This window comes from Oncorhynchus clarkii, chromosome 12 (genome assembly GCF_045791955.1).
Source record: "Oncorhynchus clarkii lewisi isolate Uvic-CL-2024 chromosome 12, UVic_Ocla_1.0, whole genome shotgun sequence".
In the NCBI taxonomy this organism is placed as follows: Eukaryota; Metazoa; Chordata; class Actinopteri; order Salmoniformes; family Salmonidae; genus Oncorhynchus; species Oncorhynchus clarkii.
The window spans coordinates 75555634-75575489 of NC_092158.1; the positions used below are offsets into that span (position 1 = coordinate 75555634).

The 19856-nt window shown below is 43.0% G+C and overlaps 1 protein-coding gene across 3 annotated transcripts in view; it reads right to left on the reverse strand.

Moving 5' to 3' along the window:
* Window positions 1–19856, reverse strand: part of LOC139421291 (serine/threonine-protein kinase WNK4-like) — a 90437-nt gene that overhangs the window by 6757 nt on the left and 63824 nt on the right. For all 3 annotated transcript variants that reach the window (XM_071172026.1, XM_071172024.1, XM_071172025.1), the window contains exons 5-14: window positions 18724–18812; window positions 17820–18039; window positions 17243–17657; window positions 13372–13571; window positions 11115–11185; window positions 9924–10050; window positions 9564–9680; window positions 7499–7672; window positions 4349–4403; window positions 1072–1203 (exon numbers count right to left, since the gene is read on the reverse strand). In XM_071172026.1, coding sequence (XP_071028127.1) covers window positions 1072–1203; window positions 4349–4403; window positions 7499–7672; window positions 9564–9680; window positions 9924–10050; window positions 11115–11185; window positions 13372–13571; window positions 17243–17657; window positions 17820–18039; window positions 18724–18812 — 1600 coding nt within the window. The remainder of the gene's footprint in view (window positions 1–1071; window positions 1204–4348; window positions 4404–7498; window positions 7673–9563; window positions 9681–9923; window positions 10051–11114; window positions 11186–13371; window positions 13572–17242; window positions 17658–17819; window positions 18040–18723; window positions 18813–19856) is intronic.

Genomic DNA, 19856 nt, shown 5'->3' on the forward strand with positions numbered 1-19856 from the left:
CAATCAGTTATTTACAACATAAATCAAACTGGACCACATGAGGAAAGACCTATTTTCACTCAGATACAGTGACACAGTGTTGGTTACATTCGCTTTTCCTCTCACAAATGTAGATACTTCCTTCCTTTTTCAATCTTACCAATGGACAGAGATATAATTCTGCAGCACAACTTCAGCTCAGTTAAGCACAGGTTCCTATGAAATCATGGCAGTCAAAAGGAAATTTGACTCGCCCAGAGTGTCAAAAGTAATTACAGAAAACAAAAATAAACAAAAGCTAAAATGTGTCAATGATGGATGGATTATGTAACTCACTAAACTCCTCTTTCACATTGCAGCTGCATATAAACCTCACACCTGTTAAAAGAGACTGAATGGCAACTCTAAGTAGAGCTGAGACAGAGAGGGAAAATCCCCACTGTATCGGTCAGTAAACATTCTGAGAGAGCAACTGGAGGGGGGGAGGAGAGAGAGAATGAGAGAATAAGAGAGGGCATTCAGGCCTGAACCGTCCCCCCTCTGGGTGGTTGAGGTAAATACCCAGGGGATCCTGCTGTGGGGCGAACTCCGACTGTGAGGTGCCTGAGAGGAGGAAGTGACGCACAGTGCTGGCTGATAGCACTCTGCTCTACAGTAAACCTGAACACTAGAGGTGAGTGGGTGTGTCTGAGTGGGGATACCAGTTCTTCGAATAACCTTATGCCCATATAGAGTATCACATGTTTTGACTCCAATTGCCAGACGGCATATTGTTTCTAATGGAAATCTTCTTTCCTTCTTATTCTGCCTATCTCAATGCCCGATTGGTAAACATATATATACTTTGGCAATATCAAAGTATATCAACACCACTGCTCAGACTACTACTGTAATAAGCATTCAAAGTCTGATGTCTGAGGGGGAAAAAAACAGTGTTTGTTGTTTGCAGTAACTCTTTTGTTATTGTAACATCCCAAACGGACATGGCAGTTTCACCTATTAAGGATTCCAGCTATAAATTAAAGGTTTTTGTTTCTGTGGTTGATGGTGAGCAGCCAGACAGTTTTTCTGGTGTTGGAGTGTGGTACGTACTTGACGTGGTCTGGAAGGACTGAGAGCGGAGCGGGCGAACAGAAGGGACTGCCTTTGGGTCGATGTAGAAGTCTCCAACAGGCGCCACAGGAGACGAGCCTCGGAGCTGAGCAACGCTGCCCTCAGCAAAGTCTGGCTCAGAGAGACAAATAAACCCTTAAACATGCGCAGATACACCAAAGTGACATTGATCATACCGTATCTATATGTGATGGACGTCACTGTGCTGCTTAGGTTACCAATTCAACTCAGTTGATTGATTGATTGATGTTATTACCAGGTTAAAAAAGTACATATACACACAGTACATACATTTACAAACGTGACAGGGATAGTGCAATAAAATCAGATAACTATTTCCATTATGGCCCCTAAAGTACAACATTATAGTTAGACATACAGTGCCTATAGAAAGTCTACATCCCCTTGGATTTCTTCACATTCTATTGTGTAACAAAGTGGGATTAAAATGGATTTTATTGTCATTTGTTGTCAAAGATCTACACAAAATACTCTAATGTCAAAGTGGAAGAAAAATTCTAACATTTGTCAAAGATTAATGAAATATAAAACACTCATATACAGTGGGGCAGAAAAGTATTTAGTCAGCCACCAATTGTGCAAGTTCTCCCACTTAAAAAAGATGTGAGAGGCCTGTAATTTTCAACATAGGTACACTTCAACTATGACAGACAAAATTAGAAAGAAAAATCCAGAAAATCACATGGTAGGATTTTTAATGAATTTATTTGCAAATTTTGGTGGAAAATAAGTATTTGGTCCCCTACAAACAAGCAAGATTTCTGGCTCTCACAGACCTGTAACTTCTTCTTTAAGAGGCTCCTTTGTTCTCCACTCATTACCTGTATTAATGGCACCTGTTTGAACTTGTTATCAGTATAAAAGACACCTGTCCACAACCTCAAACAGTCACACTCTAAACTCCACTATGGCCAAGACCAAAGAGCTGTCAAAGGACACCAGAAACAAAATTGTAGACCTGCACCAGGTTGGGAAGACTGAATCTGCAATAGGTAAGCAGCTTGGTTTGAAGAAATCAACTGTGGGAGCAATTATTAAGAAATGGAAGACATACAAGACCACTGATAATCTCCCTCGATCTGGGGCTCCACGCAAGATCTCACCCCGTGGGGTCAAAATGATCACAAGAACGGTGAGCAAAAATCCCAGAACCACACGTGGGGACCTAGTGAATGACCTGCAGAGAGCTGGGACCAAAGTAACAAAGCCTACCGTCAGTAACACACTACGCCGCCAGGGACTCAAATCCTGCAGTGCCAGATGTGTCCCCCTGCTTAAGCCAGTACATGTCCAGGCCCGTCTGAAGTTTGCTAGAGAGCATTTGGATGATCCAGAAGAAGATTGGGAGAATGTCATATGGTCAGATGAAACCAAAATATAACTTTTTGGTAAAAACTCAACTCGTCGTGTTTGGAGAACAAAGAATGCTAAGTTGCATCCAAAGAACACCATACCTACTGTGAAGCATGGGGGTGGAAACATCATGCTTTGGGGCTGCTTTTCTGCAAATGGACCAGGACGACTGATCCGTGTAAAGGAAAGAATGAATGGGGCCATGTATCGTGAGATTTTGAGTGAAAACCTCCTTCCATCAGCAAGGGCATTGAAGATGAAACGTGGCTGGATCTTTCAGCATGACAATGATCCTAAACACACCGCCCGGGCAACGAAGGAGTGGCTTCGTAAGAAGCATTTCAAGGTCCTGGAGTGGTCTAGCCAGTCTCCAGATCTCAACCCCATAGAAAATCTTTGGAGGGAGTTGAAAGTCCATGTTGCCCAGCAACAGCCCCAAAACATCACTGCTCTAGAGGAGATCTGCATGGAGGAATGGGCCAAAATACCAGCAACAGTGTGTGAAAACCTTGTGAAGACTTACAGAAAACGTTTGACCTCTGTCATTGCCAACAAAGGGTATATAACAAAATATTGAGTTAAACTTTTGTTATTGACCAAATACTTATTTTCCACCATAATTTGCAAATAAATAAATAAAAATGTAAAATATTTTTAAGTGGGAGAACTTGCACAATTGGTGGCTGACTAAATACTTTTTTGCCCCACTGTACCTTGATTAGTATTCACTCCCCTGAGTGTTGCTACATGTTAGAAACACCTTTGGCAATGATTACAGCTGTGAGTCTTCATGGGTAAGTCTCATATGAGCTTTGCACACATGTATTGTGAAATATTTGCCAATTATTATTTTCAAAATTCTTCAAGCTCTGTCAAGGGTGTTGGGGATCATGACTAGACAGCAATGTTCAAGTTTTGCCATAGATTTTCAAGCAGATTTAAGTCAAAACTGTAACTTGGCCACTCAGGAACATTCACTGTCTTCTTTGTAAGCAACTCCAGTGCAGATTTTTTTTGTATTGTAGGTTATTGTCCTGTAAAGCAGGTTTTCCTGTGCTTAGCTCCATCCCATTTTATTCATCCTGAAAAACTCCCCAGTCTTTGCCGATGTCAAGCATACCCATACGATGATGCAGCCACCACCATACTTGAAAATAAGGAGGCAGTTACTCAGTGATGTGTTGTGTTGGATATGCCCCAAACATAAGGCTTTTGCATTTAGGCCAAAAAATTTTGCCCTGTGTTGTGGTTTCTTTGCAGTATTACTTTAGTGGCATGTTGCATACATCTGCATGTTTTGGAATATTTGTATTCTGTATATTTGTACTCTTCTTTTCACTCTGTTATTTAGGTCATTATTGTAGAGTCACTATAATGTTGTTGATCCATCTTCAGTTTTCTCCCAACACAGCCATTGAACTGTAGTCGTCGCTGTAAAATCATCAACGTCTGATTTGTTATTGTTACCCATCTACCAATCACTGCCCTTCTTTATGAGGCGTTCGAAAAGCTCCCTGGTCTTTGTAGTTGAATCTGTGGTTGAAATTCAATACCTGACTGAGGGACCTTACAGATGTTGTATGTATGGGGGACAGAGGAAGGGGTAGTCTAAACTGAGGGGGTAAATACTTATGCAACGACTACATTTTAGTTATTAAACTTCTACTAATTTGTAAAAATGTGTCGAATTTTCTTTTCGCTTTGACATTAGAGTATTTTGTGTAGATCAATGACAAAAACATACAATTAAATCTATTTCAATCCCACCTTGTAACGCAACAAAATGTGAAAGAAGTTCAAGGGGGTGCAGAACTTTCTATAGGCACTATAGAAACATTTATCTATACATATATTCCACACGCACACAGGGAATCTTCCTTACCGGGCAAAGATGAAGAGGAATGTGTGCGTTCCAGTCCATGCGCATGTAAGTTTGGCTGAAATACAATCACAAAGCAAGTCAACCAATCAACTGTTAAAATCACTGTTAAACCCAAACCCAGGGCCTTAAAGTTGTTGTTCATTGTAAGTGGGACCAACAAGTGCACAACTTACAAAACAACAACAGACAAAACCAACCATCTGTCTCAGGGGTATATATCTCTGGTCTTTGAGTTCTCCAGTCGTGCTGATTCGATTTTTCACCAGGCAGTTGATTGATGTTACTGACTGGATGGAGAGTGCAAATACCTTCTTTCCCAGATAGAAATCCATCCCATTGTTAAATTCAAGATGAAAATCAGGACTGTGGCCCTCAAGGACTGGAGGTGTGCACTACTTACAGTGGGGAGAACAAGTATTTGATAACATGCAAAATCGGCAGTGTTTCCTACTTACAAAGCATGTAGAGGTCTGTAATTTTTATCATAGGTACACTTCAACTGTGAGAGACGGAATCTAAAACAAAAATCCAGAAAATCACATTGTATGATTTTTAAGTAATTCATTTGCATTTTATTGCATGACATAAGTATTTGATACATCAGAAAAGCAGAACTTAATATTTGGTACAGAAACCGTTGTTTGCAATTACAGAGATCATACGTTTCCTGTAGTTCTTGACCAGGTTTGCACACACTGCAGCAGGGATTTTGGCCCACTCCTCCATACAGACCTTCTCCAGATCCTTTAGGTTTCGGGGCTGTCGCTGGGAAATACAGACTTTCAGCTCCATCCAAAGATTTTCTATTGGGTTCAGGTCTGGAAACTGGCTAGGCCACTCCAGGACCTTGAGATGCTTCTTACGGAGCCACTCCTTAGTTGCCCTGGCTGTGTGTTTTGGGTCATTGTCATGCTGGAAGACCCAGCCACGACCCATCTTCAATGCTCTTACTGAGGGAAGGAGGTTGTTGGCCAAGATCTCGCGATACATGGCCCCATCCATCCTCCCCTCAATACGGTGCAGTCGTCCTGTCCTCTTTGCAGAAAAGCATCCCCAAAGAATGATGTTTCCACCTCCATGCTTCACGGTTGGGATGGTGTTCTTGGGGTTGTACTCATCCTTTTTCTTCCTCCAAACATGGCGAGTGGAGTTTAGACCAAAAAGCTCTATTTTTGTCTCATCAGACCACATGACATTCTCCCATTCCTCCTCTGGATAATCCAGAGGGTCATTGGCAAACTTCAGACGGGCCTGGACATGCGCTGGCAATGGTTTTCTTTGAGACTGTGGTCCCAGCTCTCTTCAGGTCATTGACCAGGTCCTGCCGTGTAGTTCTGGGCTGATCCCTCATCTTCCTCATGGTCATTGATACCCCACGAGGTGAGGTCTTGCATGGAGCCCCAGACCGAGGGTGATTGACCGTCATCTTGACCTTCTTCCATTTTCTAATAATTGCGCCAACAGTTGTTGCCTTCTCACCAAGCTGCTTGCCTATTGTCCTGTAGCCCATCCCAGCCTTGTGCAGGTCTACAATGTTATCCCTGATGTCCCTACACAGCTCTCTAGTCTTGGCCATTGTGGAGAGGTTGGAGTCTGATTGAGTGTGTAGACAGGTGTCTTTTATACAGGTAACAAGTTCAAACAGGTGCAGTTAACACAGGTAATGAGTGGAGAACAGGAGGGATTCTTAAAGAAAAACTAACAGGTCTGTGAGAGCCGGAATTCTTACTGGTTGGTAGGTGATCAAATACTTATGTCATGCAATAAAATGCAAATGAATTACTTAAAAATCAATACAATGTGATTTTATGGATTTTTGTTTTAGATTCCGTCTCTCACAGTTGAAGTGTACCTATGATAAAAATTACAGACCTCTACATGCTTTGTAAGTAGGAAAACCTGCAAAATCGGCAGTGTATCAAATACTTGTTCTCCACACTGTATATACACTGAACAAAAATATAAATGCAATATGTAAAGTGTTGGTCCCATGTTTCATGAGCTGAAATAAAAGATCCCAGAAATGTTTAATATGCACAAAAAGCTTTTTCTCTAAAATGTTGTGCACAAATTTGTTAATTTCCCTGTTAGTGAGCATTTCTCCTTTGCCAAGATAATCCATCCACCTGATAGGTGTGGCGTATCAAGAAGCTGATTAAACAACATGATCATTACACAGGTGCACCTTGTGCTGGGGACATTAAAAGGCCACTCTAAAATGTGCAGTTTGGTCACACAACACAATGCCACAGATGTCTCAAGTTTTGAGGGAGCGTGCAGTTGGCATGCTGACTGCAGGAATGTCCAACAGAGCTGTTGTCAGATAATTTCATGTTCATTTCTCTACCATAAGCCGCCTCCAATGTTGTTTTAGTGAATTTGGCTGTACATCCAACCGGCCTCACAACCAGCCCACAAGTAAGCACACCAGCTCAGGACTGCCACATCTGGCTTCTTCACTTGCGGGATCATATGAGGAGGGGGAGGGGTGGTGCTGAGGGACTATTCCTGTCTGTAACAAAGCCCTTTTGCTGGGAAAAAGTCATTCTGATTGGCTGGGACTGGCTCCCAAGTGGGTGGCCCTATGCCCTCCCAGGCTCACCCCTGCCCAGTCATGTGAAATCAATAGATTAAGTCCTAATGAATTTATTTCTAGTGACTGATTTCCTTATATGAACGCAAACTCAGTAACATTTTAGAAATTGTTGCATTCATGTTGCATTTATGGTTTTGTTCAGTATAGATGGTTGGTTATGTAACTATTTTGTAACTATTGGTTTTGTAACCATGCCAACAATGGGCAGCTTATTAACAGTATTTCTACTTGCACATCATTATATGCACATCTATCACTCCAGTATTAATTTGCTAAAATTGTAATTACTTCACTACTATGGACTATTTATTGCCTTACCTCCTCACGCCATTTGCACACACTGTATATATACTTTTTCTATTGTGTTATTGACTGTACGTTTGTTTATTCCATGTGTACTCTGTGTTGTTGTTTGTGTCGCACTGCTTTACTTTATCTTGGCCAGGTCGCAGTTGTAAATGAGAACCTACTTGGTTAAATAAAGGTGAAATAAAAAAAAATAAAAACCTGGCATCGTGGCACTGACCAATTATGTATATTTCTATGGCACTGACCTGCGAGGCGGACAGGGTGCCCACTTCGCTGAGGTAGGGGTAGAGCTGGTGGGCAGAGTCCCCCAGACTCAGGGGCTCGCCCCTCCTCATCAGGGCCTCTGCACGCTTGATGATGTCACGCATGCGGTAGATGAAGCCCTCCTGCTCGGAGGGAAGGATGAACTCATTGTGGACCTGAGGGAGTTAAATCAATCAGTCAATCAATCAGTAAATGAATCATTCAATCAATAAAACAGATATGAGTGAGGGAACAGTTAGATTTGACAGATTTGGCGATTGAGACAAACACGGACACAGATGGACAAAGTTAGGGAAGAAAGATTTTGAACGTGAGTCAACAATCATCTTCACTTGTTGTTGACAGGATTTCATAACAGACACCCACTTAGCCTAGCCGCTATAGGAGTCTATAGCCATGTATCAGGGCAACAACTTAGGCAGATGGCTATTGGAGCAGTGAGTCGATAGCTTTCATACACACTAGTTTTGAAATTAGTTTCGCAGGTCTTGAAATTCCAAGTGCATTGTACAGGTAACTGCCAAAATAAAGTGGAACATCAACATAAAGTGTCTTAATAGGGTGTTGCGCCACCATTCTGCCATAAGAAATTTAATAATTTGGTGTTTTGTTGATGGTAGCGGAAAACACACTCGGACACCGCTCCAGAATCTCCCATAAGTGTTCAATTGGGTTGAGATGTAAGGGAGTGCGTAACTGGTGGCAGGGAAGTCAGGCGCAGGAGAGCAAAACTGGGTAATCAACGGAGAAGTTTTATTCATAAAACCACCGGAAACCAGAAAAGCAAACAAATGGGTACAAAACCCGTCGCGCACTAGAGAAAACGTGCACCTGAGAAAACGTGCACATGCACTTACAATACACAATCCCACACAAAGACTTGGGGGGAACAGAGGGTTAAATATACAACAAGTAATTGAGGTAATTGAAACCAGGTGTGGGGAAAAACAAGACAAAACACATGGAAAATGAAAAGTGGATCGATGATGGCTAGAAGACCGGCGACACCGACCGCCGAGTACCGCCCGAACAAGGAAAGGACCCGACCTCGGCGTAAGTCGTGACATGAGATCTGGTGAATGAGACAGCCATGGCATATGGTTTACAGTGTTTTCAACCATTCAGTGACCACTCGTGCCTTGTGGATGGGGGCATTGTCATCCTATGGGGCATAGCCATGCTAGCCAAAATAATGTCCTGCCCAGCATTTTTGTACATGACCTTAAGCATGATGGGATGTTAATTGCTTAATTAACTCAAGACCCACACCTGTGTGGAAGCACCTAATTTTAGTATACTAACATTTGAAGTGTTTCCATTATTTGGGCAGTTAATTTTGCTCATGGAACCAAAAAAAGATATAATACAAGTAATTTATCTCGTTTCAAGACATTTTTCAACATATGTTATATTATTTCATATTAAGGTAAAATATCTTGGAAAATATCTTCAAATAAGATAAATTACTTGTATTAAGCCTTTTATAGGTTAAAATATGCAATCTGCCAATGATGTTAGATCATTTCCTTTGGTATGAATTATCACTCAATATAAGATATTTCGGCTTGTTTAGATTTCACTTTTTGCAAAGTGAAATCTAAACTGGTCTTGTCTTGTCTTGTCTTGTTGTTCTCTGCAGTCTTTTTCAGCTTGTTTTAATCCCATCAACTCCATGATGTGAGCAACTGCTATGAAGTTTTAAGAACTAGGGAAATGTTCCCCCATAACTGGGGCATATTCAATCAAAACCGTTAACCATGCCAAGGCCAAACAACATTCTTTCCAAAACTGTGAGAGATCTTGCTGGAATCCAAGGTCAGTTTCACTTTCCTTACATAGTAAACACTATTTCATTGATAGGATAATTAGATGTTATATTCTCAAGGAGCAAGCACAGTGTTCTTCTGTGTTCTCTGGGAAGTTATGGTTCTGTTTGAAAATCGGCCAATGTTTTGTAACACTGGATGGGATTACAGTAGCTCAGTGGATAAGAATTGGTTGAGTTGGAGATACGCGCATGCACGCACACACACACAGCGCACTCACCATGACAGCAGCAATGTCCTCCGGGTTGTCTCCGTCCAGATCAAACTTAAAGGTCACCATCTTACTGTTGTGAGTCTGGAGCTGACACTCCACGACCCGGTCCACTTTGTCAGACAACTGGAAGGACAGGAGAAAAACAAGTGTTTATCCACTCAGAACACGTAGCCACTTGACAAGACCAAGGATGACTTGGTCAAACAACAACACAGAGTACACATGGAATAAACAAACGTACAGTCAATCCTCTTTGTATGTGATTAATTCATTACAAAAGACAAGACAAGACAAGACAAGACAAGACAAGACAAGACAAGACAAGACAAGACAAGACAAGACAAGACAAGACCAGACATTCCATACCCCAGTGATTCGTAAGCGTGAGCGGGCTCTCCTCCTGAAGAGCTTGGTACCGGTACGTTTGTTGGCACTCTTTTCTGATAGGCCCTCATTGCCATCACTCAAGCCTGACGTCACATCAGAGGCATAGCTGTGGGGATAATCAGGAAGTGGGTTATGACAACTGACCAGGAGATGTAACACTGTGTCCTTTTGTTATTGATAATACTAACTATTGCTATAAGAACACCTACACTACTACCACCACTACAAAAATGTTAACTATGAGCACTTGCAGTACCAATACAACTTCTACTACTGAAAGTACAACAACTACTACTACTACTAATGTCTACTTCTAATCTTATTTATACTACACAACTAATAATGAACTGGTTATTATTAATGAGGCTGCAGTGTATGACCAAACAAACCCCTGAGAGTCTTCTAACTCCTATTAAAAGGTTATTTCCATCCCACCCAGCTCCCAGAAGGAAAAGCCTATTAAGACCATTGACCTTCTCCCCCGAGACCATTATGGATTACAGTCAGAAAGGCACCTGAAGGGAAGGAAGTGCTCTGATGCCTCTTGCTCCACTCTCGTTCTAATTGCACACAGGAAATGGAGTGATTGGGGGACGAGGGCAGGGGGAGGATTGGGGAGAGAGAGAGAGTGTGTGTGTGTGTGTGTGTGTGTGTGTTAGGTGAGTCACACAGGAGAAAGGGAAGCACACTCCAATGGAGCGCTTTAAACAGACATTCACATGGCATCATTCATCAAAGTGTTGTTCGCCACGTCAGACTCGCTGGCTATTTCCCATGGGGATAGAGAACCACACACAGGCTCTATAAAAGATCGCCTTCAAGTTCACACACACCTGTCCTGTTTTAATGAATACTACCGGAATTGTGTGTTAACTGCACGGATATCCACCCATTAGACAGAGAAGTAGTCCATTTTAGTTGTATTTATTTATTTAATTTAACATTTATTTAACTAGATAAAAGCAGCAAAGTGCTTGTATAGTGGTTGTATACTTCTATAGAACATTTGAAATGTTTGTTCCTTTGTTGGGCCTTTGTTGTCTTGAATGCAACGCTGCCATACACACATCACATTATATTTAGATACTGGCCATAAGGTGTGTGGTGCAGGCCTTTGCCTTTCTTTCTACCCTCATCATGGAAGAGGGGTTCTACATGTGTTTGGGTTACCTGTCGACAGGAGAAGAGAAACCACTGGCGTTTCCTGACTGGGGCATGATAGTGTTGGATACAGCGATACTCTGGGGGAGGGACAGAGGGTCAGAATAGCCTGTTGAGGTAGGGTGCTAAAATTACACACTCATGGCTATTCTGGGTATTAATGGCTTATCCACTCATCACTCTAAACATAAACACATATCCCCGCTATATACAGTGCCGTGCGAAAGTATTCGGCCCCCTTGAACTTTGCAACCTTTTGCCACATTTCAGGCTTCAAACAAAGATATAAAACTGTATTTTTTTGTGAAGAATCAACAACAAGTGGGACACAATCATGAAGTGGAACGACATTTATTGGATATTTCAAACTTTTTTTACAAATCAAAAACGGAAAAATTGGGCGTGCAAAATTATTCAGCCCCTTTACTTTCAGTGCAGCAAACTCTCTACAGAAGTTCAGTGAGGATCTCTGAATGATCCAATGTTGACCTAAATGACTAATGATGATAAATACAATCCACCTGTGTGTAATCAAGTCTCCGTATAAATGCACCTGCACTGTGATAGTCTCAGAGTTCCGTTAAAAGCGCAGAAAGCATCATGAAGAACAAGGAACACACCAGGCAGGTCCGAGATACTGTTGTGAAGAAGTTTAAAGCCGGATTTGGATACAAAAAGATTTCCCAAGCTTTAAACATCCCAAGGAGCACTGTGCTATATTGAAATGGAAGGAGTATCAGATCACTGCAAATCTACCAAGACCTGGCCGTCCCTCTAAACTTTCAGCTCATACAAGGAGAAGACTGATCAGAGATGCAGCCAAGAGGCCCATGATCACTCTGGATGAACTGCAGAGATCTACAGCTGAGGTGGGAGACTCTGTCCATAGGACAACAATCAGTCGTATATTGCACAAATCTGGCGTTTATGGAAGAGTGGCAAGAAGAAAGCCATTTCTTAAAGATATCCATAAAAAGTGTTGTTTAAAGTGTGCCACAAGCCAACTGGGAGACACACCAAACATGTGGAAGAAGGTGCTCTGGTCAGATGAAACCAAAATTGAACTTTTTGGCAACAATGCAAAATATTATGTTTGGCGTAAAAGCAACACAGCTCATCACCCTGAACACACCATCCCCACTGTCAAACATGGTGGTGGCAGCATCATGGTTTGGGCCTGCTTTTCTTCAGCAGGGACAGGGAAGATGGTTAAAATTGATGGGAAGATGGATGGAGCCAAATACAGGACCATTCTGGAAGAAAACCTGATGGAGTCTGCAAAAGACCTGAGACTGGGACGGAGATTTGTCTTCCAACAAGACAATGATCCAAAACATTAAGCAAAATCTACAATGGAATGGTTCAAAAATAATCATATCCAGGTGTTAGAATGGCCAAGTCAAAGTCCAGACCTGAATCCAATCGAGAATCTGTGGAAAGAACTGAAAACTGCTGTTCACAAATGCTCTCCATCCAACCTCACTGAGCTCGAGCTGTTTTGCAAGGAGGAATGGGAAAAAATTTCAGTCTCTCGATGTGCAAAACTGATAGAGACATACCCCAAGCGACTTACAGCTGTAATCGCAGCAAAAGGTGGCGCTACAAAGTATTAACTTAAGGGGGCTGAATAATTTTGCACGCCCAATTTTTCCGTTTTTGATTTGTTAAAAAAGTTTGAAATATCCAATAAATGTCGTTCCACTTCATGATTGTGTCCCACTTGTTGTTGATTCTTCACAAAAAAATACAGTTTTATATCTTTATGTTTGAAGCCTGAAATGTGGCAAAAGGTCGCAAAGTTCAAGGGGGCCGAATACTTTCGCAAGGCACTGTAACTAGTAAGGCCCACAAACTTTCCTGGTAAGGTGTTGTGTAAGAGTCCTAACTGGATATAACACATTTTATAAACTGGCTGGTACGAGCCCTGAATGCTGATTGGCTGACAGCCATGGTATATCAGACCGTATACCATGGGTATGACAAAACATGTATTTTTACTGCTTCAATTACATTGGTAACCAGTTTATAATAGCAATAAGGCACCTCGGTGGTTTGTGATATATGGCCAATATACTATGGCTAAGGGCGGTGTCCAGGCACTCCGCGTTGCGTTGTGCATAAAAACAACCCTTAGCCGTGGTATATTGGCCATATACTTATTGCTTAAATATAACAGTTATAAGAAGTCATGATAATTAATATTTGGACTGTTGAGCTCTACATCCATAGAAATATAAACCTCAAGACCTTCATACAGGCTACCTACCGAGGGGAAGCGGAGAGCTGGGATTGGTGGAGCGTCAGGGGGAGGAGCCTTGATGGCCAGGGCCTCGACATGAGGGATCTCCAGGGGCAACGGAACAGGAGTGATGGAGGAAGGGGCGGAGTTAATAGGAGGCTGGAGAGGGGAATCCCCGGGATCCTGGAAGCCAGAAGAGCTCAGGTAGCCGTCCATCTCGCAGTCGGCTGCCATGGAGACATCATGGTTAAAGGAAGGGAAGTGGGAGGGAAGAGACAGACAGGCGTTAACATGTTATCAATCTCTTCTTTATGTCATGTACCCCTGACTGTGTTCAACATATACTGTAAAGCAGGGGTGTCAAAGTCAAATGGACGGAGGGCCAAATAAAAAAATCAGCTACAAGACGAGGGCCGGACTGTTCGAATGTTCATTGAACATTTTTTAAATGACGCATATAGTCTAGTGAACCTAATTGAACCTACTGAAAACCTAACAAATATATTACAATATGATCAGATAAATAAAGCAATATTTTCTTATGGCTCTGTCAGTAATCTTTAATTTTCAACAGACACAAAAGACAAATTTCCTTTATATAAATATCCCCATAACATGAACATTAAATGAAAGAAACCGGTATTCAAGGCACCATCAGTAGACTATATTTTCTATTTTAGCAAAAGTGGGCTAAATTTACTTCAAAGAAAAAACAATAATAGCAATTTTCTATCATCCACTCAACTGAAATATTTTTAAAATATAATTGGATTGAAATACAAAAAAATAAAGTGCAAAAATCTATTAATCAAAAACAACACTTTGTTTAAGGAGAAGTAACATGCAGTGAAAACAAATATTAAATTTTAACTTTTAAACTTGAACTGAGTAAAAACTCTAAATATGTGATTGCACAGTAATGTTCACTTGTTTGAGGTTGAGGGTGATACTTGGTGGTGTCCCATCTTTTCCACAAGTTCATCAATGTTCGGGGTAAGGCTCTGAGCTGAAGAAATCCTCAGAATTGAGTGGAGGTGTTCAGCAGTAAGTCGACTTCTGTGTGATGTTTTGTTCAGGTTCATCAAAGAAAACAGTTGTTCACACAGGTATGTGCTGCCAAACATAGACAACGTTTGAGCAGCCTGGATGCGCAGCTGGGGCATTGTGCCGGGGAGGAAACGGGCAAACTCCGCAGCACCCACTGCCGCATATTTTTCCCTCAGTGCATCATTGCATTGGAGGTCAATCAACTCCATTTGGAGGTTTGGTGGTGAGCTTTCCACGTCAACAGCAAATGGGTTACCGAGCAGTTCCAACCTGCTTTTTTGTGCTTCAAAGTCAGCAAATCGGCGTCGAAAGTCAGTGGTAAGCATACCTATTTTATCAGCCAACTGTGTGCTCGGGAACGCACTGGTAGAGAGCTTCTCTTTCATGGTCTGGCAGCTGGGAAAGTGGCTCAAATTTTCTTTCCGCATCTGCGTCTCCCACAGAGTCAGTTTGGTTTTAAATGCCTTCACTGTACTGTACATATCAGAGATGACACGATCCCGACCCTGCAGCTGCAAGTTTATTGCATTCAGATGACTCGTAATGTCACACAGAAAAGCCATTTCACACAGAAACATTTCGTCTCGGAGTTGTGTTGTGTCTTTCCCTTTGCTGTCCAAGAATAGACAAATCTCCTCACGAAGCTCGAAACATCTTTGAAGCACCTTTCCCTGGCTTAGCCATCGCACCTCTGTGTGATAAGGCAAATCACCATGCTCCGTTTCTAACTCCGTCAGAAATGCCTTGAACTGGCGGTGATTCAAACCTTTGGCTCTGATAAAGTTAACTGTGCGCGTGATGATGCTCATTACATGCTCCATTTTCAAGGCTTTACCGCACAACGCTTCCTGGTGTATGATACAATGATAAGCTGTCAGCTCACCTGTCGCGTTTTCCTCTTGCATCTTTTCCCGTATCTTCGCCACCAGTCCGCTCCTGTGTCCACACATCGCAGGTGCTCCGTCGGTTGTCAAACCCACGAGTTTTTCCCAAGGCAGCTCCATCTCATTTACACATCTTGACACCTCTTCATACAAATCATGCCCCGTAGTTGTGCCATGCATAGGACGTAAAGCCAAAAACTCCTCTGTCACGCTTAGGTTGGAGTCCACTCCGCGGATGAAAATTGACAACTGGGCAATGTCAGAAATGTCGGTGCTCTCATCCACAGCCAAGGAATATGCAATAAAATCTTTTCCCTTTTTCACAAGCTGCTCTTTTAGATTGATGGACAACTGGTCTACTCTCTCGGCAATGGTGTTTCTGCTCAGACTCACATTTAAAAAGAGTTGCCTTTTTTCTGGGCAAACTTCGTCACAAACTTTAATCATGCAGTTTTTGATGAAATCCCCCTCCGTAAATGGCCGGGCTGATTTAGCGATCTCTTCTGCCAAAATAAAACTGGCCTTGACAGTTGCGTCCGCGTGTGTGTCCGCGTGTTTCGTTTCATAATGTCGTCTCAGATTATACTCTTTCAGTACCGCCACACTTTCTCCACACAGAAGACACACAGGTTTTCCAGCTACCTTCGTGAACATATACTCCGACTCCCACCTTGTTTGAAACCCCCGGTTCTCAGTATCCACCTTCCGTTTTGCCATTTTTGATGGGTATCTGAAAGTTAATTTTACTGTGATGCTGACGACTGCTGTGCCAATAAATATTGAAATGAAGCAGCCTACTGCTCGGTGCGTCACCTTTGCATTGTGGGAAATGTAGTATTGGTGCGTGTAAAAGATCTGCGGGCTGCCGGCTTGCTGCGGGCCGGTTCTAATAATAAATCAAGATCATCCCAGGGGCCGTAAAAAACCTTCTTGCGGGCCGGCCCGCGGGCCTTGACTCTGACATATGTGCTGTAAAGGATGTGTCTTGTCTGGAAATAATGTATACTCAATGTTTCTTTTTATTTGTTAATGAAAGAAAAATCCTAACATGGCCTGAGGGAGGGGTCCTTTTTGGGCTCCACTAACAGGCACCATGAGGGACGGCTACATGGATTAGCAGGGCTCGAGGGTAACCACAACAAATGGACAGAGGCACAACTGCAAAAGATTAGCCTACTTAAGAGATATATTTAAAAAAACACATGGGATCTACACAGGGCTATGTAGCACGTGTCCTAGGCAAAGTCTGTTGAGCCAACAGTTTCCAATACACGCTCCACTGGTACCCCTTTAGCTGTACAGATATAAGGAAACGTGTGGCCCCATGCACACACATACGCACACAGTGCAACTGTGATACTGTAATACGGAATCCAGGGCATGAGCATGTGAGCAATGAATGTTTGAAGCATGTTTTGGCTAAACCTTCCACATATATCAGCGAGTAGCTGCCTCAGGTACTAATCTTGAAGGTTGTGTGAATAGGGTATCTGTGTTCTATATCTTGAAGGTTGTGTGAATAGGGTATCTGTGTTCTATATCTTGATGGTTGTGTGAATAGGGTATCTGTGTTCTATATCTTGTTTACGGTAAGCTTGTGGACCATGCTTATCAATCTGTGTCATGCTTATAGGCCAGGACAATGCACTTTGCATGTTGCCAAGACATGAGAAAGCTCGACTACATGCTGTCTGTGGGCAAATGTGTAGCTTCAGGAGCTCAGCTACGAAGCGACACAAGGTTGGGATAAATGTCTCTGCTATATATAACCATGTGATTGCACTATAGTGCAGCGGATCTCAAACCTCTCCTCAAGGACCCCCAGCCACTCCAGAGCTAGCACACCTGATTCAACTTGTTAACGAATCATCAAGCCCTTGAATAGATTAATCAGTTGAGCTAATTCATGTCCGAGGGTCCCCGAAGGAGAGGTTTGAGAACCACTGGTATAGTGAGTGTATCCTCACATGTGGCAGAGGAGTAGCTGGCGTGTCTGATGTTGTAGTGCAGCCGCTGGTCTGCCTCCTGCTCCTCCGTCTCTGCTGTGAAGCTGGCGTTTATCCCCGAATCCACCGAGCCGTTAGCCACGGATATCACCGGCCTCGACACGGTCGGAGTGGGCGGAGTCTGGTCAAGGGGTGACGAGACAGGGGCGGGGTTGGGCGGTTTGATGGGAAGGGCTATTTGAGGTTTGGGGGTGGGCGGTTCTGGCTCGGGGGCCGACTCTGGTTCTTCCTCAATGACAGTTTCCTGTTGTTGGCGCAAGGCCTCCTCGGCTATCCGGCGCTGCTTCTCCCGCTGCCGCTTGATGGCGGTGGCGCGGTCCCGGATGGCTTTGGCCACCAGCTTGTAGTCTGCCTCACAGACGAAGCCCAGCACCACCTAGGGGGAGGGGAGGGGGGAGAGGATGAGGGAGAGGGAAGGAAAGGGGGTGGTGAGGGAGAAGATTAGGAAGAGGGAGGGGGAGGGTGAGAGCAATCAGTGAACTTGACACTTGAGATCCACAAAATGTGAAAGGGGTACGGAAATCCATCAACAACCCACCATCTCCTGGGCCACCTCCTCGGGTACATCCTTGTAGAGTTCAAACAGGAACTCGATGGCGTTGTTGTCCTTGTACTTCCCATGCAGCTTCTTGGTGTCATCCATACGCAGCCACAGCTTCAGGCCAGACTTCACCGTGTCATCCTCCTCCGCCAGCTCAACATGGACGCCATTGTTCTCCTTAAAGAAGGTGTGTTCCAGCAGGTCTTGGATGGTGTACCTGGAGAGGCCACTGTTTTCTTAGTTCTATAATCCATTGAATTGAATATTACTGTATTTTCTCAGTCTGTTCTTTTTATAGTCATTAACTAAACATAAAAACAACAGTATTTTACTATGGGTGGGTGGATGTGGTGAGTCAGACTCTGTGCCACTTTAGACTATTGACACACAGCCAAAGGAGAGAGATTGATAGGTGTGTAATGTAATGTGCCCCTATTTAACAGCAGGTCAGGTATCATCTCATTGGAACCCCATGGGTCCTGAAACCTGACACCATTAACGATGGTCGATGTGTGTCACCCAGTTCCCTCGCCATAGTAATGTGGCAACATGTGAATTATGTATGTCTGAAGTTGTTTCTCACTGTTATTTTTAGCTCATTTACACAGTTGTTGGCTGAGACTGATACAATTAATTTTGTTCCAATGTCAGTGCCCTTAGATTCATGTTGGAGAGAGAGCGACAAAGGGTCTAGACAAACTAGCCTGACAGGTATAATATCCTTTGTCTAGGAGGAACAAATCTGTCTGTCTAATGTTTGCACACATTAAGAATACACACACACACACACACTTCAACCTAGAATCTTTCCAACATTTGATACCACACCACCGCAGTGCCAGACTGAAAGCGGATGTCTGAGGTAAGGTGAGTAAAAATAATTCCTATCTAATTACTCTACCTCTGGTCTGTATTTATGCGGATGCATCCCTCTATGATCCCTTTCAACTCAGGGACTTTTACTTTGAAGAAGCTGTCCGGCTTAATTCCCTGTGAGGAGAAAGAAGGAGAGGGGAAAAGAGGAACGGTTAGATATGTCACCGACGTCATTCACTCCACCATTTGGGAGAGGAGAGGACTGACGCAGGCAGAAGGACCCCTGAAGCGGAGTATGTGAGCAGAGTGGAGTTGGAACAGAGCGGCGAGTGGAGCGTGCCCAATTTGACTGGAGCGAGATTCCCAAAGGCTGGAGCTTCGGCCTTCGCGCCCGCTCCAGTAGAGCTCACTTCACGAGCTCGGGGCATGCCCGGCCTAGCATGCATTTGTAGTCTACTTGGGTGCTGCTATAACCCCTTGCTTTAGCTACTGTCATGGAGTTCCCTAAATATTTTAATAAAGAAACACACAGGTGCAAAATCAAGGTGACTTACAAAGATGAGGACCAAGAGCAAGAGGGAGTGTGGTGATGTAGTGTCCACAACTAAAGAATCATTGTGGAATCTGAAAATACACATTTCCCGAAAGCATGATGGTGTAGGCTACTTACTACATGCATATGCTAAAAGAAAGGAATGAGGTGGATAGTTCATTAAGTGTGTCACTGTAGCAAAGTACTTCTAAACAAAAAATCTGATCTCTTAAAAGATTCCTTCATTTTTTGTTTTATTATCGATACAATAGGCCATCATTGATTTTGTCCCAATAGGCCTGGCATATTCCAACTCTCAAGGACTTTTCTGTTTTGATTGAGACCGTATACCACGGGTATGACAAACATTCATTTGTACTGCTCTAATTACATTGGTAACCTGTTTATAATAGTGATAAGGCAACTCTGGGGTTTGTGGTAGAAGACCAACATACCACGGCTAAGGGCTGTATCCAGGCACCTTACCACGGCTAAGGGCTGTATCCAGGCGTTGCATCATGCATAAGAACAGTCCTTAGCCATGGAATATTGACCATATACCACACCCCCTCAGGCCTTATTGCTTAAGTAAGTCACAGCCTATATAGGCAATTTATAGACTATAATTATTTAATACAACGAAATGTCGTTTAAATGCTGTGCGCTTAATGTCCCTGACTCCCTAC